Source organism: Paramisgurnus dabryanus, chromosome 6 (assembly GCF_030506205.2).
Source record: "Paramisgurnus dabryanus chromosome 6, PD_genome_1.1, whole genome shotgun sequence".
Classification (NCBI taxonomy): domain Eukaryota; kingdom Metazoa; phylum Chordata; class Actinopteri; order Cypriniformes; family Cobitidae; genus Paramisgurnus; species Paramisgurnus dabryanus.
In genome coordinates this window covers 25,106,587-25,131,057 of record NC_133342.1, presented here as the reverse complement: position 1 = coordinate 25,131,057, position 24,471 = coordinate 25,106,587, and the positions used below count along the sequence as shown (strand labels likewise).

Below are 24,471 nucleotides of genomic sequence, written 5' to 3'. Positions count from 1 at the left end.
TAAAGCACATGTGTAAGCACTCTACCCCCTACTTTGCATATGGGGAGGGGAACAAATGCTTTTTTTGCATTTAAAGAGACACACACAAAAACAGGTTGTTTTTCATTGCAGCCACAAATGGCCATGTTGCAACATTGTATAATGAAAGATCTTTTGAGCTGAAACTTTACAGACACATTCTGAGGATACCAGAGACTATTTTTTATTGCTGAAAACACATAGGTTGGGGGCCTTTTAACAACCACACATTTTCACTGTGTGGTTTTCAGGTTGAAGCTCAACCCAAAGGTTGGTGGACCACTTTAGTTAAGCAACACTAACCAGCTACAAGAATTCAGAAACCAGCTTTACCAGATACCACATCAGCTTGTATAACCTGGTTTCCCAGCAAGGTAAACATCGTATTAGTCACATACTTGCATTTAGGGAGGTGTTGCCTTTAACAATCAGGCTTTACACCTTTAGTGAAGTGACTCCCGAGATCATTCGTGGGAGACATGGTTTAACTTAAATGTCATTTCAGAACTAAAGATGAGTGATTAAACATTTTCCAGTGGTAATAAATCCAGTGGTAGCAACTGAATTTCATATGACATTTTGTGTGTCAACGGTTTGAGGTAAGCAGTCTTTACTTGCCTAAGATGATGGATTGAAAATTGCCTTTTAAAGCATGAATGTCACCAGAAATGTTTACAGCTGATCTTTACAGTAATGAGCAGTATGAAATCTTTTGATCATTTTTCAGAGTTGTAAGAAATGACTTTGTCAAAGACCATGTAATGTCTTTGACAAAGAAAAATGAGTTTGTTTTTTAACCAAGACCTTTAGACCCAGTGACAGAATGAGTTTAGCCTCATCCTGGCTTATAATCTATCAAAACCTTTTGTATTCAGGATAATATTAGTTTCATTATAGTTTTTTACACACCACAGCTGGTTTCATTTAGCAGTGTTTAATTTTGCTTATTTCTTATAGCTATTTAGGATTCAGGCTAATGCTACATGTTCAATGCTACTACAGTAGCTAGGCCAACCCAAAAGACCCACAATTTAATAAAAATAGAAATATAGGGGGAAAACAAACACATTTATTCCCTATCAGTAATACGTTTGATCAGTTTTTATAATACCTTATAGTAGGGCATATTTGTTAATCATAATTGTTTAGGCTATACTGTATTTGCACTGAATTCGAAATGATATTTTTGAAAATGCAATGAATTGCAAGGCTGCAGAGAACAGTGCCCTACTGCAGACTTATATACTGAGTAGGATTTAATTATATTATTTTAATAGTCAGTCATGAACTAAAGTGGGCCGGCCTACTCCAGGGCTGAAAACGAGTCCCACTCCGGCCCTGAATAAGCTAAATGGATGATAGAAACCCCGTCTGCTCTTTTACCCAGACTTGGCAGTGGTGCATTGAGCTAGCCACAGTCTTTTTTCAATTACAGTAATCATTGCACAAAAGTAACAGAAATCCTACATGGCTAGGGATCATATAGACAGACTGCATGCATTGACTGTGGTCGAGAAGGATTATGGTAAATGTCAAACCTACCATTAGAAACTGTCTGGATTTCTACTTAACAGAGCCCGTACTTACTTGGCATTTGGTGAATATGTAATTTTTTGTGACAAAATTCATTTCATCAGCAATAATGCCATGGAACTTCGGAAACATTTGTGAAAGTACTTTCCTTAGGACGCACTGCCACTGCTTTACTAGAATTGTATTGTTACTATGCTGTCTGTCCACTAAGATGGATGCACTTTGATTCTGATCAGTGGCGGCCGCTGCGGTGACTTCTTTTTTCGAGGGCGCTCAATGCGAAGTTCGTCACAACATGTATGCAGCCCGTCATGTGTGTGGTTTGTCATTTCAAAATATGTGTTCGGCGTGTCGAGTGAACCTATGTGCATCACATATCTTGTGTGCCTGTTGCAGATCCGTCTAAAGGGTTTATGATAAAAGAGACGCTCGCATTTGCCAGATACTTGCAAATCTCATGCGTAATCAGAGTTTAGTGTTAAGGGAGTGTCTTGCGTGTATTTTGTGAAAGTGATCGTCTCTTTTATCATAAACGGTTTTGACGCGTGTGCAGCAGGCACTTCTTTTGACAAAACACGTGATGCACATGGTTCACATGACGCAACAAACACATATATTTTGAAAACGCAAGCAACATGACACTCCGAACACTTATTTTTTACTTGCGCCCCTCGGATGACGCCACTGATTCTGATTCTGATAATAAAAGATGATGTTATTATATTTATATAATATATCAAATGTATTATGTCCTATATGGCCTATGTTGGGGGGTTAACAGCATCTTCTTCCTCTGTTTAACCAAATCAGAGAAGCATTATTTGACATCAAGCAGTAAAAATGCAAACAGCTTAAAGGCTCACTGAAAACCTGAATTCAATATTTAAAAAACATATCCTATTTACCGATGACGTCACATGATTGTCTGTTTCCGTAGTTATGATATAATTAAAGTTAAGATCTCTGCGTATTCTTTATAATGCCAAATGTAAGTTAAAGATAAGGTAAACATTTTGAAGAGACGACGAAGATTTTAATTAATTCCTTATTATTTGAAAGACATTTGAAAACAGAATAAATTGGTTTGATTGTTAGTTCAATTGCATGCTTATAGATTTTTTGCATTTTTTTTGTCACGTAATAAATGTTTTTATTTGATCATATGATAGGAAGAAAATCCAATCAATCACATTTAAACATAACCAAGCACATTTATTATAACAACAGGGACCCCTAGTGGTGAACATTTGACGTGACAAGTGAATTTAAAAGACCAAATGCAACTGACTGAGCATTGTCATTTTATTCACGTTATGTTCATATAAACATGCATAATGATTTTTTTAGATCAAACAATTTGTATTGAATGAGCACAAAAAAAGTGTTTGGTCACAAAGGAACGAACGAACATTGTAGGTTGTAATTGAGCCTATTCTTAGTTGTTTTAACACAAAATGCTGTTTTTAACCCATTGTTGAGTCAATAATAAACACGTTCTGTGTTAATTTAACCCAACAGCTTTCGTAATTTTCTGACAAAACGCTGGATTGTAAATATGCTTAATTAAAAAAAATTTTTTTTACTACATTTCCCAGAATGCTATTTTATAAACTACAGGAAGTTAAAGTAACAAAAAAAATCTTAGTACAATTGCTCAATGTCATGTTGTCTAACTCTCCTGACAGCCACAGTTACACTGAAGAAGAGATACAGCAATCCACGATGAAGTTGCTTTGTGGTATTACCTTATTAACAATTGCAGTTGCCCATTACGTCTACATCCCACTGCCTGAGCAAATTTCAGAGCCATGGAAACTGATGCTGTTGGATGCAACATTTCGCGGGGTCGTGTGGATGGTGAGTACATGCACATTTACACAGTCCATCCGGTGAGCAAGTGAAATGGCTTTTTTGATTGGCCGAGATCATTTGAAACAGATCAATCAAAATAACAGCAATAATGAGAGTTTTGTTATTGAAATTGGACCTAATTCCTCCTCACACTATGATTTCTGCTTATAATACATAAAAACGAATAAAGGATATTGCAAGTTAACAGAGAAAATCCAGCATACATTATTAATTAAACAGCGTCTGTTTTGAAGAGATGACCCTGATCAGCTTGTTTTTTATTTGAACTGTGACCAAATTGGCACACTCACAGATTATTCCCAAGGGCGGCATGTTATGCTCTCTGCTCATTGGCTTTATGAACTATTCTCTCTTTTTCAATTGCCCTGATTGCGTGACACTTATTCAAAATATCACAACATGCATGTATTTCAAAACCTTGTCTAGGGAGATGTGGCTCACTGGATGGGGCTGAGTCACAGTGTCCGTGTTATCAACTCTGCCATAATCGGGTTTGAGAGTCTGGTGCCAATCACAAACAATGAGATCCGGGTGGAGGATACCCTGTTTGATGGTGTCCATGTGCGTGTATACCACCCTAACGGAAAGAAAGAAGGCGAGCTGAGGAGGGCGGTTGTCTTCATGCATGGTGGTGGATGGGCCTTGGGTGCTCCAAGTATGTTTTACAACCATAAGGGAATGTTGGACCCTCTTCTGTTATTTTTTATAACAAAATAATTGTGGACTGGGCCTGGCAGAATTGTGCCCATCCTCACAAACGTTATTGTTTAAGCCTCTCTTACATGTACCTATGCACATTTTCTCACTGCTTTTAGAGTTGGGGTCATATGACAGTCTCTGTAGACAAATGGTAGCTGATCTGGATGCAGTGGTTGTGACTGTGGAGTGAGTATTTAACTTCATCATTCAAGTTAGTATATAAAAATCATCCTCACACTGAATATGCGCTTTGTTTCGGGCAGTTATCGCATGGTTCCTGATGTGCACTTTCCTGTGCCGTATGAGGACTGCGTGAAAGCCGCTAAACACTTCCTGAGCGTGGAAACATTGGAGAAATACTCAGTGGATCCAGAGCGAGTAGCTGTTTGTGGAGACAGCGCTGGTGGAAATCTGGCAGCTGCAGTGGCTCAGCGGGTACATCACCACCATGATAGATTTACATTCCCAATTTAAATTTTATCATGCATTGGGCAGATGCTTTAACTTCTTTAGGTTTACAAAGGGAAAAATGATTTTTAAGGTTGCACTTTCATGACTGGGAGGACTTTAAATACATAATGTTGTCATAATAGTTGTTTTTTTCTCAATAGATTGGAACAGACGACAATATCTCTGTGAAATTCAAACTTCAGGTGTTGATCTACCCTGTGCTCCAGGCCTTAGACTTCAACACAGCTTCCTATCAGCAGAACCAAAATGTTCCCATCTTATACCGCAAACTGATGGTTCGTTTCTGGCTGGAGTATCTAGATGCAGACCCTGACCTGATTCACTCCCTTCTGATGAACAACCACACAGCCCTAGACCAAAACCATGTGTCCTTAACCGGTTCAAAGGTTGACTGGACCACTCTGCTTTCCAAAGGGATGATAAAACATTTTAAGCCTGTTGTGCCGGTAACTGGGTCGCCTAACATCCTAACGGAGGTACCGGCATTCCTGGATGCCAGGGCTGCACCGTTACTTGCAGACGAGGAAGTTTTGCGTATGGTTCCTCGTGCTTTCATTTTGACCGGTGAGCATGATGTTTTAAGGGATGATGGGATCATGTACGCCCGGAGGCTGGAGCAGGCTGGGGTCTCTGTCACTAATGACCATTTCGAAGATGGTTTTCATGGCTGTTTGAGCGTTGCTTTTTGGCCCCTTCATTTCTCGGTAGGAATAAGGGCAATGCAGAATTATATCGCTTGGCTTGAGGAAAATCTGTAGTTCTTTGAAACCTAAATGTTCATTTGATATACTTTATGCAGTTGAAGGAGAGAGAAAAACAGGAGTCTAAACCACACAGGCCTTTAAGAAAATAGATTCCTAACATGACTGAGGATCATGTGGTTTGGTATTGTAGATGGAGTGAAGTGGTAAACAGACTAACACAATATTAATTATTTCATGTATTTCAAGTATTTTATGAGTCACTATTATTGCTTTCATATAAAGTCTAACACTGGGTTCATCTTCTACACACAAAGTTTTATCTTGATACTACTATGTTCACATGCATGTCAACAAATAGGGGCGGTTTCCTGGAAAGGGTTTAGATTAAGCCAGGCATAGGCCTTAGTTATTTAAAGACATTGAAGTAGTTTTTATAAATATACCTTACAAAAAGCATTACTGTTCATCTTGAGAGAAAACAATGGCAATGCTGTATTTTAAGTGATGTCAGTGCAAGCTGTGTTTAGTTAAAATAAATCAAATATGCATTTTAGTCTGGGACTAGACTTAAACCCTGTCCCTTAGGGTTGGTTTCCAGGACAGAGATTAGCTTAAACCTGGACTAGGCCATAGTTTAATTAGAAAATATAACAAGTTTAAACAAACATGCCTTACTAAAAACATTACTTGTGTGCATTTTAAGGGAAAACAAAGGGCACTGTTTTAAGATATGTCAGTGCAAGTTCTTTTCAGTTTGGACAGCTCTTACATTTATTTTAGTCTAGGACTAGTCTAATCCCTGTCCGGGAAACCGCCCCTACAAACACTACTGGTGTGCATCCTGAAACATAATAATGGCACATATATTTTTAGGTGTCAGGGCACGTGGTTTTCATGTACGAGAGCCCAAACATGCATTTTAGTCTTGGACCGTTGTTTTAAGCCTTGTCTGCACAATGTTTGCAATATGTGACCCAGTCGGTGAAAACCCAACTAGTCCTTATTTTTGTGATTTAATGTTTTCTACATAAAATCATCCTACGTAATATAAAGATTATTCAGGGAAAATATTACCTTAATATCTTTATATTGACGGAGTAAGGCCATGTCAAAGATTTGATTTAATGTAAAATTAGAATGAGACAGATTAGGATTTGTCTTCACAGATACAAAGTCGCATATTCGGGTTAAGATTCTTTTCATTTCAAATTATGCTTACATTTCTGTGCATCTAGTACACTGTACAAAATGTTTTGACAAATCAACATATTTTATGTTACTTTAAATTAACAAATTAAGTTAAACATTTCAACTTCTGTCAACTTATCACAGGTCAAAAGTTAAAACAGTACAGTGAATTGACTTGCAAAACCAAGTTGTTTTAACTTCATGCTGCATTCTTTTTACAGTTTACCTATACTACTAATACTGTTATTAACAAATAAGTCTTATCTCACTGTAAAATCTCTATTTACCAGCTTACAAAATGTAACTGTTAAACAAACTGAGTGAAGTAGGAGTTTGTATGTATTAGAGCTGCACTGAAAAATAAAATACTTCACCCAATTGTAATTTAACAAATTAATTTTTATTTTATTTTTAATATTATGTTGTTATTTTTTGGGGCATTTCCAAACAAGAACTATTTGCTTGCAAGAGCTGGAAATTAATATTACTGAACAATGTTGTAGGCTATTTAACCAAACACAACTATTGTAATACAATAATACTGGGTTACAGGACTTTCTTCAAAAAAAAAAAAATTGCGATCCTGTATTATATTGCCTATTACTAAACTCAAGTTTCAAACTGAATTGATTGATCTTACATTAATTTGTAAGATTTGATTTGCATATAGAAACTACAATGTGGCCCCCTAGCGGCCAAATGATAAAACCTGAGTTTACCGCAACGCAAGTAAAACTTTCCAATATTTGAGAATTTTAGTTCTGCATTGAATATAAATAACACAATACATGACACAACACAAGACACTTTTTTGAAAAACAAGAAATAAAAAACTATAATTTATTTTTGTTGCTTTCTGCAATTTTCATAAATGTGGCAGTGAACAAACCAGCAATAATAAGAGGTTCTCCAAAATTTCAAAATCAAGAAACTAAAATCTGAGTTCAAGTAATGACCATTGAAGAGCAAAAGGAAGGATAAAACAACGCTACCAAACTACAGGATTTGAAAATACAACACAATATCCCACTAAGATCCAAGACTTAACTAAGAGGGTTTTTTTAATATTTGGTCAAAGCCCTACTGATAGTGTTTTCAAGCATATTTAAAGATACTGATGAACCACTGCCTACTATATTTCATTATAAAAGACATGAAACGGTGCAGTGTTACAATATGACCTTTCTCAACATGTATGCATCTAGTTCTGGTCCCTAGAACAGAAATCACAACACAACTGCAAGACGACACGACTAAAGTCTGAGGCATCCACGGGTGCTAAAAGGTGCTCAGGCAAGTTTAAATTAAAAAAACATCTTAAAATACATGTTGACTCCTTTTTTTTTTCAGGGTAAAGGATATAAAAGCTAGTTGTTTATCATCAATAATTTTGACTCTCATATTGCTTAAATAATATCACTGCCATGAATACATTCGCAGGCAACACTGAACACACTTACATTCACTTGTTTTAGAAATCGTTGTGGCAATCTGTTGACATGTCAGTTCAAGCCAGCTCTGTCAAAACTATACAATTAACAATAGTGGAGATGAAATGAATCTGCTGGCGAGAAACATCAATATATGTAGAAATACTATTACTTGATGAACTTTGCCATTTTTGAAATACCATCCCTACAAAAATAAAAAACAACACTACATGCTAAAAGACGTCAAATGTGAACACAATCATCTGGGCAACATTAACCATCTTCTTTATAGCATTCATTTTTAAAAGAGGGCTATATTAACTCAATTTCCTCACTATCCCAGTCCAAACAGTCCTACAAATGAGTTGTAGAGAAAACGATGAGGAAATGATCACTATGGCAACCAGTACAAGTCTACAGGTCTATAAAACCCATTAACACTATTGGGACTAAGTGCTACGTCTTTCACCAAAAGTAAATTTTGTGAGTTCCTTTGTGAGAACTTTAACCAGACAATACAGATAATGTATAGATGTGTATAATATTACCCTCAATTAATATTTTGAAGCATCATATATATATATATTTAACAATAAGCTTAAATCACCATGACAAAACGTCACAGCAGAATGTAAACAAATTTCAGCATGTTAAACAGTTGTTGTGGGACAGTTTTTCGGGTGAAAATGTTAGCTGACAAAAACTGCATTGTGGAATTTATGAAACAAAAACTTCTTTTAAGTTTCGGGTCATCGTTAACATGACTTAAAAAGATTTCATCGGATTTTAAGTTCTGTTCATGTCACAAAGAGAAGCGTGCAGTTCCTTCAAAATAAAACCAACAAATAAAAATGCCATAACACTTAGCTTCACAGTAACTTTTCATTACAGCAGTGTGTGTTGTGTGTCAAATGTGAAAATTACAGACAAGAATTTTGGTAAACAATTTATGTCAGACTAAACTGGGAATCAACCATTGCTGCCTTAAAGTCACCACCCTCTCGTGAGCGAGTGATATCAGTAGCAGGACAGCTATCAACAGTCAAAATGCATTTCGAGAGCATCTTCGAAATTCTGGTCCTCATCAGCACTTGAAGCGAGAAAAGAGGCCATGGGGGAGCCTGCAGAAAGGCTGAGAACCCCAGCGTTGGAGCCAGCATTTCGAACTGAAATACTGGTGAGGTTGATACCCAGCGTGAGCCTCGTCTGCTCCAGGGCTTTTTCCGGCACGGCAAAAGCCTCCAGCTTCTTCTCACCGTTTGCCATGTATGAGTTTTGACAGCCCCTGCAGATGCAGTCCAAACAGGCCTTTCGGTTGGAGTAGCAAGGGCACCGTTGTCCCCTACAGGTAAGAACACTTGGATTCTGAGTTGCTCTTCCACACTTACATCCTTTCTTTTCTTGTGTCTTTTTGTATACCACTTTGGTGGGCTGTCCCGCTAACATGCTAGCGGGGAGCATCCGGTCCTTCGTCTTGCCCTTTGACTTGGTTACCGCAACTTTACTCTTAGGCTGAACTTTCTTATTACCCGCATCTGTGTTTACCTGTATGTTTTTCGTTAAATCCAACATGGCCTTGTTGACCTTTAGGATACCTCCGTTAGTGACCACAGCAGTAGGTGACGAGGGAGCTATATGTTCGCACGGTGCCTTTGGAGGTGTTGTGGGCGCCACCGACGGACCCTGCATGAGGCTGGCGATGGGCAGAGGCTGGAGCATCTCGCTGTCACTCTCCGAGCGAGAGCGTTTTCGGCTCACTCTCACTTTTCTGTGGGGTGCGGCGAGACATGTCATACCCGTCTGAGGTTGGCCTGATGCAAGTGCACCGGCTGATGACTGCTGACATGGCTCTGTTGCCGTATTATTCTGTCCACATGATACTCCAGGCATGTGCTGTTGAGCATTGCAGTGGTCCCTGCTCACAGACTCCGATTCGAGGTTCTCCACGACACTTGTGTTCCTAGCACAGGGTAGCTTAGTGCCGCTCACCTGACCTACATTGCTGTTTGTGACATTAACAGCATCTGTCTCTAGTTCTGTAGTATTTAAAGGTTCATTCACATTGACAATGGCTGGCTCGTGCGTCTCTAATTCAGTTTGTGTCAACAGTTTGTCCGTTACATCATCAGAGCCAGACTCTTCAACGTCAGCAGTACATTCTGGGGAACTCGCCTCCGTTTTAATGTGAGGAGCATCCAAAGTGTCTCTCGCAGGGCTCTGCGCATCAAAAACGCTGGACTCTTCCTCTTCCTCCTTCACGCCTAACACTTCTTCCAACAATTTCTTCACCTCGGGATAACCTTTGACCCCCGAGGTGCCCTGCTCAGTCGTGATGCACACAGAGACGTACTCACAAAGACTCCTATAGCAGTCCGTCAGGATCTGAAGCTGTTTATTCTCCTCAAATTGATCCCAGTCTTTACACCAGCTGCACGATGGCTTAAGTGACATCTTTTTACCTCTACAGCCCTCGCAAACATAATGCTGGCAGAATGAATTTTTGGGAGCAATTGGATCCTGAAGCAAATTCCCTAAAAATAAAACGAGCAGGAGATTAAATGAAATCCATTAAACAGAATGCACTCTCCATTGAATAATTTTAAGATTCTTACCGCACACCAGGCAGGAAAGTGAATCTCTAAAAAAGGCCAGGACGTTGAACAATTCTGCACACGTTTCGGGGTTTTGTGGATCGCACTGCATTAGAGAGCGACATGCCGACACGTACAGAGAGGTGGCGTTTATCGGATTCATTTCGGCGACTGTAGTCTATAAACAAACCGAGAGGAGCGGGCCGATCAGCTATAGGGAGCGAAGCTGCTGACTCCCAACGAGGAATAACTGTGAGAAAACACTTAACCAGGCTTCACCCAACGCCACAGACAAAGAGTGCAAGATGACATGACTCACAAGCAGGGATGACGGTTTGAGTTTTATGCCTGTAAACATGTCAAAGATTCACTTGATATGGTCGTTGCTCCAGAGATGATCAATCTGAACAGTACAAACAAGCGGTTGTATACTTGATATAGCTTATAGTCAGTCTATGGTTAAGTTCAACCCCTACATCTCATGTGTAGGATCCAGATTACCTCAAAATGCAAAAAGATGCTCTTTTGCGATTAAACACACTCGGAGGAAGATGTCAATCGGCATTTTTAATAGACAACACACAACAGGCCTCACGATTAACTGTCGCTAGCACGCGACTGCTGCTCGTGTTGTTATCAGTGCGTAAGTACGAGATTTAAAAAAAAAAATGAAAAAGTTCAAAAATCAGTATCCTTGAAATAGTCCAGGTATGCGGGTAGACGTGCACTTGAGGCGAAAAAGAGACAACACAATTCGCTAAACGCTTGCTAGCTCGCGTGCTAGCTAATATGTGTGCACTTTTCTCCGTGCTTTGAAATATGGGCGCTTTTCCCTTGATAAATAGCTCAAAAATCACCCGTTTCTGGGATACGTTTGTGTAGCGTTTAGTTCAATTTTCTCCACGCAAAAATATGCACAAAGACCAAGGTTGTTATTTCACTGTTAACTTTTGCATCCTGAGAGACAATACCAAACAAGAGTAAAGAGCGCCTCGATTTAAACAAGAGCTGCGGTGACTACAGCCCCCTAGTGCCTGGCTGTATAAATGACATGCTGCTTTTGGAACCCGTGGAGCGCCTCAGTGGCATTTTCTGGTGGTTTGGCTTGACGTTTTCCAACCTTTTTACATTTTATGAATTACATAAATAAATAAACATTTATTTTTAATTTTTTTCTACTGGCCAACTCCCTTTGATCAGATTTTGCACATAATGTGACTTTGAGGATTTTGCATTAATGTTAAACGTTTTTAATTTATAAAAGTTTTAGTAATTTCAATAAAACGTTAAATAACACCATAAATGAAAGTTTGAACTACTTTTGTAACACAGAAATGTAAAATCCATAACTTTGAACGGCTACATTAATTGTGGAATTAGGATTTTGACATAAAACAATATTTTATAAGTAACATGTATAAAAGTTATCACACTTAAACGTAAGGAATCCACCGCAATGCTCGGGAAATGTAGTTTATACTTATTGACATTTAGTAAGGACTACATCAGTCAAGTTAGTCTAACTACACATTTCTCCACAATGATTGGTTCCCTCATTTACGCCTCTTAGCTACGTGAGTAACAATTGGCTGTTAAAAAATCTTTACTCGTCGGTGATTGGCCAAAGACACCGGCAGGTTTCACGCAATCCTATGCCCTCTGTGTTGCAGGAATGGCGACTCTCGCGTTAATGCGAAGCAGTCTAGGGTTATTAAATAGTCTTAAATATTCCTTAAAAAGCGTAGGGCATATTCCCTATGGTGCAACCGCTGGGGCAATTGTTCGGACAAACGTGTTGCAAAATGCAAGATGGTATTGTGCTCGCCACCTGTCTGTCCAAGAGAGAATCGATAAGAAGCGAAATGCTGCTCTTGTTGGAGGAGGACAGGAGAGGATAGATGCACAGCACAAAAGGGTAAGGTCACAAACATAATAGCAAGTAACATCACAAATGGTGAAGAAAGCACGAGCCTTTGCAATAATAGCTTTAACGTGTATCTGTTTAGGGTAAACTGACAGCGAGAGAGAGAATTGAACTTTTGCTCGACCCCGATTCATTCGTGGAGTATGACATGTTTGTGGAGCACCGCTGTACTGACTTCGGCATGGATGCAGATCGTAATAAGGTCAGTGAACTGCAGACAAAATCAAACAGATTTGTGCTATATTTCATTGTGTTCATCATGGTTAATCATTACCTGCTCTTCTCTGTGTGCTTGTACAGTATCCAGGTGACAGTGTAGTGACTGGACAAGGAAGAATCAATGGCAGAGTGGTTTTTGTTTTCAGCCAGGTATAAAACTGTTGTTTCAATAATAAACACCTACATGTGAATAGCTCACTTTGCTTGTCATGGTTCAAATGTGTCACGTGTCCTCAGGACTTCACAGTGTTTGGAGGCAGTTTATCAGGGGCTCATGCTCAGAAAATCTGCAAGGTAACTCAAGTTATTTGCATTTCTTTTATGCTTTTATCTAACGTGTATACATTTGATCAGTATGCATGTTCCCTTGGATTCGAATCCATGACTTCTGTGGTGCTCTACCAACTGAGCTACAGGAACATTTGTGTAAAGACATGCAGATCCGATGCAGACCGTAACGTTGCACACACAGTTAAAATGAAAGCCCTGAAATTTTACTTGACAGATCATGGACCAGGCAATGATGGTGGGAGCTCCAGTTATCGGTCTGAATGACTCTGGTGGTGCCCGCATTCAGGAAGGTGTGGAGTCTCTCGCGGGATATGCTGACATTTTTTTGGTAAGATAGAAAGTGTGACAAAAATAATATTTGAATGTGTTTAAGGACTTTGAACAGTTATATTTTTCCTTAGCGTAACGTGATGGCATCAGGTGTAGTTCCTCAGATTTCTCTCATCATGGGCCCATGTGCAGGTGGTGCAGTATACTCACCCGCTCTCACAGACTTTACTTTCATGGTGAAGGTAAGCCATAAATGCTAACTGAATACATTCTAACCTAAACAGTTGATATAATTTTTTAAGTATTCAAGTTTTTTTGTGTCTGGCATAATAAAAATAGTTTTCGGCCAGATAGTGTTTTATGTAAAATGTTTCAGTCTGTCAATAATCTCATTACAATAATAAATAGTAAAAATAAGTCCTAACCATCTCAAATTAGCAGACATCTTTAACTTGTATTTGCAGGACACCTCTTATCTCTTTATCACCGGGCCAGATGTGGTCAAATCTGTTACAAATGAGGACGTAACGCAGGAGGAGCTGGGTGGAGCAAAAACCCACACTACAGTATCTGGTACATTAAGTCACGCATTGGATTTTCCTTGCACATAGGAAGAATTGTTTATGTAGCATGTTATTAAGCATGTTTTTTATGTTTTGTTACACACTTGGTTTGCTAGTCTGACAGGTAACATTATAGTACTTTTGTCTTTTCTTCTTTTACCGTTTCAGGTGTTGCCCATCGGGCCTTTGAGAACGATATTGATGCCCTTTTAAACCTAAGAGCATTTTTCAATTATCTTCCACTAAGCAACCAGGATGCAGCTCCTGTCATTGAGTGTCAAGATCCCAAGTATGGCACCAGATTTATTATCTTCAATTTACAAAATCTCAACCATTGTCTTTTATGAGATAGCCTGTACTGTTATGTCCCTTAGGGATCGCCTGGCTCCTGGTCTGGATACTGTTGTTCCACTTGAAAGCACGAAAGCGTATGATATGCTGGACATCATTCGCACTGTATGTAGATATTGACAGTATAAGAGAGTCAGATACACATCGTGCAGTAGACATGATTCATATTTCCTCCTAACAGATAGTAGATGAAAGAGAATTCTTTGAGATTATGCCCAACTATGCCAAAAATATTGTGGTGGGATTTTCCAGGATGAATGGCCGGACTGTAGGCATAGTAGGAAACCAACCTAAAGTGGCGTCTGGTGGGTGTTTACATAAGAATTTATTTTTCTTAGGCTTTACAGCAGTTTTAATTCAGAATAAATTCAGCTTTTTTCTTTTTGCATTTTTCTTAGGCTGCTTGGACATAAACTCGTCTGTTAAAGGGGCTCGATTTGTTCGGTTCTGTGATGCCTTCAACATTCCCATTATAACTTTTGTGGATGTGCCAGGATTCCTTCCAGGTATCTAAATAGATCCATACATGCAGAACAGTGAGAGGGACTTAAGACATTTATGGGCAGTTTCCCGTACAGGGTTCAGATTAATCCAGGATTAGCCTTGGTTATATTGGGACATTTAAATAGTTTAACAATCATACCTTACAAAAAACAATACTGGCGTGCAAATTGAGACAAAACAATGGTACTGAAGTATGTTAAGATACGTTTGCAGCTCAAACATGCATTTTAGTCTGGGACTAAGATAAGCCCTGTCCTTAGCCTGAGTTTCCGGCAACTTTCAGTAGTCAAAAATTTTTATGAAAGACTGTGTTGTGATGTAACAGGCACAGCTCAGGAGTACGGAGGCATCATCAGACACGGAGCCAAACTACTTTATGCGTTTGCAGAGGCGACGGTTCCAAAAATCACCGTCATCACTAGGAAGGTGGGAGGCAGATGTGCACCTGGGGTTTATGTTCCTCTCAATCGGCTTCTTAACTAAATCTGTATCTGCTGTCTTTAGGCCTACGGAGGAGCTTATGATGTGATGAGCTCCAAACATTTACGAGGCGATGTCAACTACGCATGGCCCAGTGCTGAAGTTGCAGTGATGGGTGCAAAGGTAAACCTTAAGAGTAAATTAGGCGAGTTAAAGAGTCACTCCACTTTTTTTGAAAATATACTCATTTTCCAGTTCCCCTAGAGTTAAACATTTGATTTTCATCTCCAGGTCTGGTGCTAGCACTTTTAGCATAGCTTAGCACAATCCATTGAATCTGATTAGGTCATTAGCATCGCACACAAAAATAACCAGAGTTTTGATTTTTCCTATTTAAAACTTGACTCTTCTGTAGTTACATCGTGTACTAAGACCGACAGAAAATTAAAAGTTGTGATTTTCTAGGCAGATACAGCTAGGAACTATACTCTCATTCTGGCGTAATAAAATAAGGATTTTGCTGCCGTAACATGGCTGCAGGAGGCGCAAGGATATTACGCAGTCCCCAAAAATAGTCCTCTGCCATAGAAAGTTACCAAGGAGTCCTGTCAAGTCGATTCCTATTTACATCGAATGTAAAGACTACAACTCCTATCGTTCTACGCTCTTTAAACAGCATCAGCAAGCTGCAGCCGCTTGTGTTGTTGGGCGACCTCTAGAGGCGAAAATGAAATATTGTGCTTTTGAGTAAAATTGTATTACTTTTCATATGTGATTTCATTTTTAAGGGTGCTGTTCAAATCATCTTCAGAGGAAAGGAGAGCCAAGCCGAGGCTGAAGCTGAATACATCGAGAAGTTTGCCAATCCGTTCCCAGCTGCTGTCAGAGGTGCACAAAAAGCACAAACATATTTGATCGCAGGCAACTTCATTAGACTCTGTCACTTACTATGGTCTTCTAATATGTCATTTTACTAAACAGGCTTTGTGGATGACATCATTCAGCCCTCAACCACACGCAAGAGGATCTGTAGAGACCTGGAGGTGCTGGCCAGCAAGAAACAGACCAACCCCTGGAAAAAACATGCCAACATTCCTTTGTAAATCTTAGCATTACTTGTTTTATAACACATCTCAGTATTTGTCGTTATTCAGACATAAACTGTAGTAAAGTAGTAAAAAAATCATGTTTTATACATGGTTTGTTGTGCCTTATCTTCGTTACCTGTATACGTCATGCGGTTATTTAAACATTCTCATAAACAATAAAAACACTCCCACAGTTCGTGATTACATATTTAATTTTTTTCTGAAAAAGTGACTTTTTCCATAAGTTCACTGAAGAAAAGTTTTAGAACAGTTTTCCATTAAAAGGGAAAGTGGTACATCATTTCTAAGTTGTACAAAAGAAAAACCATTTTATATTGAAATTGTACAATTTACAGGTACACTAGCAAAACTAACCAGGGCTCGGGGTGGGAAGTAATGACAATCATGGCAACACTCATGTTGTGGACAGAATAACACTTTTTCATCACATGACCATAAAGCACTTAAACTGAGGCATTCAGCGTCACAATACTTGGATTAGGCCTCACTTAAAACATGAAATAGCAGGATATGCCGTTTGATTCAGACAAGAATACCTGCATGTTTAAACAGACCTGTATAGACATTTCACACAAATAAACTTCACCTCATTAAAACTAAATCTACTGGAAAATAAACACAAAGAACTGACCATTCAGATGATTTTGCAAGCCAAAACACACATTGTGTAAAGCTCAGTCAGGCCGACTATGTGTACTATGAAAAGACCTTGGGCTTTGTAGTTGATATCAATTATATATCATTTTCATATTGTTGCTTGCCTCCATTTCATTCAAGAGTATACTTATAAGTATAAATTTAGAAATTGAAGTTTGACCAACATTTACTACTGGTTTGGGTGGAAGAAACTATTTGACCTGATACCAAAAGCGACTTCATTATTTAACTGTACAGGGCATCTACACAGTAGGATGGATGAACACAAATATGTACAACTTGAACATATGGGACCGTACATTCTTACATGATAATCTGTACCACAATGTAAATCCCATCCAGTGTGATGCAAATGAGCTGGTCGAAACACTGCTAGGCAGAACAATTCACCAAATCTGATATGACTGGACTGTATCAGTTAAAATAATCTCTGTGGATAAAAGCTCCTCTGATGAGGTGATTGATAAAAGATTGATAAGAACTTTATTCCAGAATCACTCAAACTGGGCGTCAGTGCTATAACTCCTGGAGTATGTTTGCGTCTTTGTGAATGTCGTCTCAGTGCGCGCTTTATAACGTCTTATTCACTCTTTCTCCTCCAATTGTGGCACCTTAGAACATGGGCATTGTGAAACCCTGAGGAAGAACATAGAGGTAGTTTAGTGTTTCCTGTAGATCACGTGGTGCAAAGGTTTTAGGTTCCATTCTCAGTAAATGTACATAATAATTTCAATTATTCATTGAGTCAAATCAATTTGTTCTTAGTTAATCCTTAAAATCACAGTTCATTCCTGTATAAAAAAGAAGAATAGACTTGACTATATAACCATGCGTAAAGCTAAGTACACACCAAGCTGGTTTGAGTGTCATGATTTGACTTGGTGTATCAGTGTGTTCCGCACCATAGGCTTAAATAAGTCACCATCACCTTAAAGTTGGCCGATTCAGCATGATGAATTGGTGGTGGCACTCATCTAAAGTCAGATCATTCTGATTGGCTGTTCAACATAGCCAACCAATGCACAAGAAGAAATACGGAACTGACTTGGGCCCTGTCCCAAATGGCACACTCCGGACTTATGGACATCCTCAGAGTCCACACTTTGATGACATCATGTAGTGCAGACCTTAGGGACTCTTGACGCGAGTCCACGAGGGCACACTGGAGTCGTATTTTGGGAAAGACTCAAGCATCACACCGTAATAGAAAAAGAAGTTGCCCATTAACGTGAACTCCTCCCCTCCGTCATCTGATTGCGCTTTCACAAGGACTTCTGTGTTGGTAAAGTGCGCAAAGTCTTCACCGAAGACTGCATCAAGGATGCAAAGGGGGCGATGATGCACACTTCAGAGCGTAAAAATTACAGATGGAACCCCCTACGGACTCGTAGACTAAGCGAGCATGTGCAACTTAAGGACACGAGACCGAAAGTCCACATTAAGTGCGCCATTTGGGACAGGGCCAAAGCAAGCAAATGATGACGTCAAGTGATGAGTAATTTATACCAACTACTGCCATCTGCTGGTACAGAACGGACATACTACTTTTGCCAAGACAGTTTAGTGTGTCAGGGCAACCTTGCACTAGGGGTCTTCTCGGGTCCAAAGAAACAGCCGACCTGAAATACCAAATCACTTTTTACCCGTACCCGGCATGCATAAATCTTTTTTTTTTTTGAGAAAGACCCAATCTGAGACAAACCAGAGAAAATTAGACCCAAATCCGACCCAGTGGTAACTTTATTTTTTAACCCGACTGAACCCCAATGTAAATGGCACCAACGTGTGTGTGTGTAGTCTGCAACCCCACACGCACCAGTCAGACAGAAAGAAATCCCGTCGGCCTCGAAACGAAATTGGCCGGCTGCTCCATTTATTTTCCTTTGTTATCTGACAACGACACCAAGGTAACCGCTAAAATGTGCATTTAAGATTTTATTTAAGACAGACCTGTCAAATTGACAGGTCTGTCTTAAATAAAATTAACCTACCACCAGCCACACAATGTCGCAAGCGCTCTTGGCAAACAGAGGAGGGGTTAAAAAAGGACACACACGCAAATAGTTCGGGTCTTCCTGTTGTCCATTTGGCAAAAACACATTTATTTTAAAAGACCCGAGACCTGGTGCCGTTAATATTATACCAGACCCATGTACGAGGCACACGTGAAACTTTTATACCCAAACCCGTGAAGACCTCTACTTTGGACCGGGACCCAGTCTGGGGCAGGCAGGCAATGCCACCGCATAGCATGGCATCAGCTTGGTGTGTCCCTACCCTAAGGGTTTATATTAGGGATGCACCGATACCACTTTTTTGCAGTACGAGTACGAGTACTTGCATTTCAGTACTTGCCGATACCGAGTACTTAATAAAAAAACATGATTTAAATTAACAGGTAACAGCTTTAGTCATATAATTTAACAAAAAAACAAAGGACTAGTTTTCCAGTTTGTTGTAAACTCTGCCTCTTTGGACAACACAATAGGCATTAACCCCTTACACGCCGCTCAAACATAGACATTTCTCAGATCGTAGTATCGATTCCAGGTATCAGGGGACTTTTATCGAGTACGAGTACTTTAAAAAAAGTGGTATCGAGGCCGATACCAGTATCGGTATCGGTGCATCCCTAGTTTAAATGAAAAAACTTCAGTCTTACCGACTCGTCCTCAATCATGGCTGCCGAATCAAAGAAGTCCGGTCTTAACTCCGCTCTCTCCCGCCTGTTCCTGGATGGAGGCTGCAAAGTATTTAAGAATCATATCAACATTTTTTCATGTTATTTGATCATTTGATGGATGACACCCCTCATTATAACAACGACTAAACCCTGCTTGTTTCTTACCAGGTCAATCACCATAGTATCTTCGAATTCCTCACTGATGTCTTCCAGCTGTCCACGAGAAGACATCATGACGTCCTCAAAAATGGGCTCTGCGTCGTCCTCCATGAGACCACGTCTAGTAAAAAAAATTTTTTTTACCTCATTATTACATACAAACAAACACTTATCACTTATAATCTTAAATAAATAAATTTCTTCAATGCGTACACTTAATCTTTGTACAACGCGTCGTGAAAGTGTTAGCATTTAGCCTAGCCCCATTCATTCCTTAGGATCCAAAAAGGGATGAATTTAGAAGCCATCAAACACTTCCATGTTTCCATTATTTAAAGACTGTTACATGAGTAGTTACACGAGTAAGTATGGTGGCACAAAATAAAACGAGTATTTTTAAGCGGATAAAAAATGAGAACTATATTGTATGGCGGAAAAACACTTAGTTTGCAGCACTTCGACCTAGGTGCAGTAATATTGATCCTAAGAAATGAATGGGGCTAGGCTAAATGCTAACACATTCACGACGCGCTGTACAAAGATTAAGTGCACACACTGAAAAAAGATAAGGATGTATTAATTTGTCTAAGCTGAGGTAAGAACATAGTAAAATATAAAAAAACTGTAGTGTTTTCGTTTAATTTTGGTCTTCAATAAGATTGAATATCCCATACTGTGTCAACCTGGTTTCTCCACTTACACAGTCTGTCGTACTCCTCCACTTCTGGGCTTCATGTAGTTCATGGCTGTGCGTTCTTTCCTGTTCACCTCCTCCATCTTCTGCTGTCCAAGCCAGGACATCTGCATCTGAGGACTGAGGCAGCAAAAGACGATTTATACTTAATCCTCTGGACACACAAAATAATACTTCATGATGAGAGCACCGCCACTCACTTATGAATGTAGTCTGTTTCAGAACCAGGCTCTGAGTCCGGATCAGGCATGTGTTCGGCAGCTTGCCGAGGGTTTTCTCTGAGTACGGTGGAAGTAAGCTGGGGGGCCGGCAGGCCTCCTGGGGTCTGTAAGGTGTCGTTTCTCATCATCCAAGAGCTCTCCACACTCTCCTCTGAAGAATAAAGATACCACACATTCACACTTGTTACAAGACCACATCACCAAAACTAAAACCCAATTCACTTTGGCATCCTCACCCTCGATGCGTTTCTTGTGCACGGCTGGGCGGCCCTTCTTGCTACGTACAGAACCAGCTTTGCTGCTACTGCTGCCGCTGGTGAGGGACATGCGATCTTCGTCTCCACCCGTCAGCAGAGAGTTTCTGTAGGAGATGAGCGGGAGCCAGATGTCCTCACGTCTCTCCATCATCTGCTCTGTCATGAACTTTTCCAGATACGAGTGCCTGTGAAGTCATAAAATAAAACAATTGCAATGGATTGTATGATCTTGCAGTGCACAATTTGTGATATCTCTCTCTGAATTTGGGGAAAGCACGTGACCTTGATGGACATAATTATTGTGATTATGAAGACTTACACTGTTTTCTTGTCTTGGCGAAGAAGCTTCGAGGAGAATTCACAGAGAACCTCTAAGAAAGCCAGATTTGGAGGGGGATACTCCGGTCCTTTCGGATTCTGATATTTGAAGGCAAACTCAATTCCATCTCTGTAACAGAGCAACAAATTTGTGATCAACACACTCATGCCACTATATGGGACACCCAAAAGTAAAGCATAAAGGTTTTGTTGGGTCTAAATATGTTGATTCTGAATAAGCCCTCTTGAAAATCACGTGGCACAAAAACTCACTTGTGCAGTGTGGCCACAGCCTCTCTGGTCTTGATCTGGTCTAATCCGAAGGTCAGGGCAAAGCGACGGGCCAATTCCTTAATGCCACTGACATGAGATGAGGTCCTGTCTAAGTTAGGGCCCTGATCCTGGATCAGTTCATTAAATAGCTGAGGAATAGAAGAGGAATAAAGCGGATTTAAAACAGCTCGAATGCCATATCTTCCACAATAGGAGGCTACGTTTTTACCTGCTGTAAACTCAGAATGAGTGTTTTGGCACACAGTATCTTGTCCGTCTGCCTGGTCTTGCTTAGCGTTTCCTTGATGATGTCTCCATAATCATTGTAGTACTACAAAACATTATTTTGAGTGCACAGCTGTTCTGGTAACAGTTTTATACTTAGTTATTTGTTGAATGGCCATCCTACCTTCATGTAGTGTTTAAAGATATCTGCAGCGGCAGGCATGTCTACTATATCGTAAATGATAAGCTTGCTGAAGGCAGCTAGAAGGTTCCTCCTCTTATGCAAGGCCTCGATCTTGTTAGCTTCGTCTTCCTCGTCACCTTCTGCATACATTGCATGAGAACATTGCTTGTCAGCTGGTCTACCAAACACTTCTTCTTAGACTGTTTAAAGTCTCAATTATAGGGTGACTTTTTCCCCAATGCGTTAAATTCCATGCAATAATGTTACCCATTAGACCGTGTATTATGTGATCTGATCAAAAGTGAATTAAATGAACTATCTGCATGTATTTAAGGAGTGATGTTATGCTCACCTATGCTCTGATTCTCATCATCCTGGTCAATAAACACATGGTCCAGGACAAAGTTGAGCAGCTCGTTCTGTAGTGTGCTGTCTGGGTTAAAGACTAGAGGTTGTAGACCCTCTCTGGACCCTGTGGTGAGCTGGTGACTGAAGATCATCAACAGGTCACACAGCAGCATGAACGCCTGTGGAGAAGGAAGATCAGATAGGGGTGGTACAAAATACCACAACAGACCACCTACTTTCCGTCTACTGATCTAATATCAAGGTTCCCACATCTTCGTTAACTTCAAATTCAAGGACTTTCTAGGTCCAATACCCTCAAATTCAAGGACTAAACGTGGGGAGACATTTCAAGTGAGAGCAAGGTTACATCGTGTTACCTTTTAAGATACATTGTTACAGATCCCTATCGAAGGGAACTCGTGCTGCGTCACTGTAGTGACCCTTTGGGGACGCCTCCAGGGGTAAGTGCATCTGAATGTGAATATCAAATTCAACCAATGGTGAGGCTTAACAACAAAGACAGGGTGACGTGGGAGCCAGGAAGTATATCACTATCTGAAATATTGCCAAAGACGGCGATACAGGGACGCAGGAAGTATGGCAAGGGAGACGCAGCATCTCGTTCCCTTCTCAGGAAACAACAGTTACATACGTAACCCGATACGTTTTCATGTGTCAAACACAACTATGCAAAAAAGCATTTTGGTATGAATCAACATTCGCATAAAGAAGATAAAATCCTTTAAAGCGAACAGTTTAGCATGTGTGCTTAAAAAGTCTAGAATTTTTATATTATCCTACACAACACAGGGAATATTATGGAATTTTTTTCCACATAACTTCTTACATAAAACATTGTTTTTATATCGACTTCTAGCGCCAACCCACAGTGTTCGGCATGGTCTTTAGGCTATCATTGATAAAGCTACTCTGATTCATTTTGTGACTAAAAGTTGCTGTTATTTCAGCAATTGCTTAGCCTTTACAAATACTAACACAAGCAGCGGTACTCTGACATTATATCCGTAAACTCAACTTTGCTATTTCTCTGGCTCGTGTTTCAACAGCTCACACATAGACCATCCTCTCAAAGTAAATAGGACAGAAGCGGTTGAAAGTGGACAAAAGAGACAGATTAAAACACCAGGTGCAAAAAGGGTACGCTTCTTTCTCGTCCAGTTGTGACACGATCGACCAAATCCAGATGTTAATGTGCTTTGTGTGTGAAAAGGGCTTAAGAGGATGAAGGTTTTCATCTCACCTGCTCTTTGACCGGTGTGTTGACATTTGATAAACACTGCTGGCATACAGCCAAAAATGACTTGACAACTCTCCTTAGTGCTAGAAGATCATCCTAAAGTTGACAAAAGAAAAAAGATGATGTCTTTTCACTGATAACACACTGTTGAACACAATTTTAATAGATGTTTTGTAATTATGATAACCAGATGTGGGGACTAACGTGCTATGTAACACTTATTTAAGTAACATTTAGGAAAATGTACTTTAAATGGGACATTTCACAAGACTTTTTTAAGATGTCAAATAAATCTTTGGTGTTCCCAGAGTACATATGTAAAGTTTTAGCTCAAAATACCATATAAATAATTTATTATAGCATGTTAAAATTGCCACTTTGTAGGTGTGAGCAAAAATGTGCAGTTTTTGGGTGTGTCCTTTAAAATGCAAATGAGTTAATCTCTGCACTCAGTGGCTTTTCTATGGTTGGATAGTGCAGATTAAGGGGCGGTATTATCCTCTTCTGACATCACAAGAGGGTACAAATTTTTCACATGCTTGCAGAGAATGGTTTACCAAAACTAAGTTACTGGGTTGATCTTTTTCACACTTTCTAGGTTGATAAAAGCACTGGGGACCCAATTATAGCACGTAAACATGGAAAAGGTCAGATTTTTATGATATGTCACCTTTAAGAGTAAATTTAAAGATGGGTACTTTTATTCAAGTACTTTTTGTCTACATGAGTAGTTAATTCTATTGTTTCTTTAAGTTTAAGTAAAGGTTTGGTTACTTTACCCACCTCAGCTGATAATACTATACACTTCTTAAAGGGATAGTTCACCCAATAAAGCAAATTCTGTCATTATTTACTCATCCTCATGTTGTTACAAACCTGTATTCATTTCTTTGTTTTGATGAACACAAAAAAATATATTTTGAGAAATGTTTGTAACCAAACCATTCATGGACCCCAGTCACTTACATAGTAGGAAAAAGAATACTATGGAAGTAAATAGGGGCCACCAATTTCTTAAAATATCTTTCTTTGTGTTC

General features: G+C 39.5%; 4 protein-coding genes across 4 annotated transcripts in view; 2 read left to right on the top strand and 2 right to left on the bottom strand.

The window, feature by feature from the left end:
- The first annotated feature begins 446 nt into the window (after window positions 1-446).
- On the top strand, window positions 447-6,860 carry nceh1a (neutral cholesterol ester hydrolase 1a). The gene is made up of 6 exons (XM_065276328.2): window positions 447-617; window positions 3,237-3,408; window positions 3,850-4,078; window positions 4,239-4,308; window positions 4,386-4,557; window positions 4,734-6,860. The coding sequence occupies exons 2-6, from the start codon at window positions 3,274-3,276 to the stop codon at window positions 5,349-5,351; spliced, it is 1,224 nt and encodes a 407-aa protein (XP_065132400.1). The 5' UTR covers window positions 447-617; window positions 3,237-3,273; the 3' UTR covers window positions 5,352-6,860.
- A 77-nt stretch (window positions 6,861-6,937) lies between these two features.
- On the bottom strand, window positions 6,938-11,577 carry msl2a (MSL complex subunit 2a). The gene is made up of 2 exons (XM_065276327.2): window positions 10,528-11,577; window positions 6,938-10,446 (listed from the first exon to the last, which is right to left on the bottom strand). Exons 1-2 carry the CDS (start codon window positions 10,667-10,669, stop codon window positions 8,951-8,953), a joined length of 1,638 nt encoding a protein of 545 aa, XP_065132399.1. The 5' UTR covers window positions 10,670-11,577; the 3' UTR covers window positions 6,938-8,950.
- A 562-nt stretch (window positions 11,578-12,139) lies between these two features.
- On the top strand, window positions 12,140-16,332 carry pccb (propionyl-CoA carboxylase subunit beta). Its single transcript, XM_065276326.1, has 15 exons — window positions 12,140-12,421; window positions 12,513-12,632; window positions 12,731-12,799; window positions 12,887-12,943; window positions 13,155-13,268; window positions 13,342-13,452; window positions 13,675-13,783; window positions 13,942-14,062; window positions 14,148-14,229; window positions 14,306-14,429; window positions 14,523-14,630; window positions 14,954-15,054; window positions 15,133-15,231; window positions 15,837-15,936; window positions 16,030-16,332. The coding sequence occupies exons 1-15, from the start codon at window positions 12,179-12,181 to the stop codon at window positions 16,149-16,151; spliced, it is 1,680 nt and encodes a 559-aa protein (XP_065132398.1). The 5' UTR covers window positions 12,140-12,178; the 3' UTR covers window positions 16,152-16,332.
- The window catches only part of stag1a (STAG1 cohesin complex component a), a 62,461-nt gene continuing 54,320 nt past the window's right edge, over window positions 16,331-24,471 (bottom strand). The window contains exons 23-34 of the mRNA XM_065276325.2: window positions 23,438-23,530; window positions 22,181-22,355; window positions 21,829-21,968; window positions 21,649-21,750; window positions 21,420-21,568; window positions 21,148-21,276; window positions 20,808-21,013; window positions 20,551-20,722; window positions 20,357-20,470; window positions 19,663-19,777; window positions 19,477-19,557; window positions 16,331-17,450 (exon numbers count right to left, since the gene is read on the bottom strand). Coding sequence (XP_065132397.1) covers window positions 17,427-17,450; window positions 19,477-19,557; window positions 19,663-19,777; window positions 20,357-20,470; window positions 20,551-20,722; window positions 20,808-21,013; window positions 21,148-21,276; window positions 21,420-21,568; window positions 21,649-21,750; window positions 21,829-21,968; window positions 22,181-22,355; window positions 23,438-23,530 — 1,500 coding nt within the window. The 3' untranslated portion in view covers window positions 16,331-17,426. The remainder of the gene's footprint in view (window positions 17,451-19,476; window positions 19,558-19,662; window positions 19,778-20,356; window positions 20,471-20,550; window positions 20,723-20,807; window positions 21,014-21,147; window positions 21,277-21,419; window positions 21,569-21,648; window positions 21,751-21,828; window positions 21,969-22,180; window positions 22,356-23,437; window positions 23,531-24,471) is intronic.

Coding starts and splice junctions, on each gene's coding strand:
- nceh1a (XM_065276328.2), top strand. CDS start 3,274: ATGAAGTTGCTTTGTGGTATTACCTTATTAACAATTGCAGTTGCCCAT. Junction 3,409..3,849: donor TTCGCGGGGTCGTGTGGATG/GTGAGTACATGC, acceptor AACCTTGTCTAG/GGAGATGTGGCTCACTGGAT. Junction 4,309..4,385: donor GCAGTGGTTGTGACTGTGGA/GTGAGTATTTAA, acceptor TGTTTCGGGCAG/TTATCGCATGGTTCCTGATG.
- msl2a (XM_065276327.2), bottom strand. CDS start 10,669: ATGAATCCGATAAACGCCACCTCTCTGTACGTGTCGGCATGTCGCTCT. Junction 10,447..10,527: donor ACTTTCCTGCCTGGTGTGCG/GTAAGAATCTTA, acceptor TTTTATTTTTAG/GGAATTTGCTTCAGGATCCA.
- pccb (XM_065276326.1), top strand. CDS start 12,179: ATGGCGACTCTCGCGTTAATGCGAAGCAGTCTAGGGTTATTAAATAGT. Junction 13,453..13,674: donor ACTTTACTTTCATGGTGAAG/GTAAGCCATAAA, acceptor TTGTATTTGCAG/GACACCTCTTATCTCTTTAT. Junction 15,055..15,132: donor TCACCGTCATCACTAGGAAG/GTGGGAGGCAGA, acceptor TGCTGTCTTTAG/GCCTACGGAGGAGCTTATGA.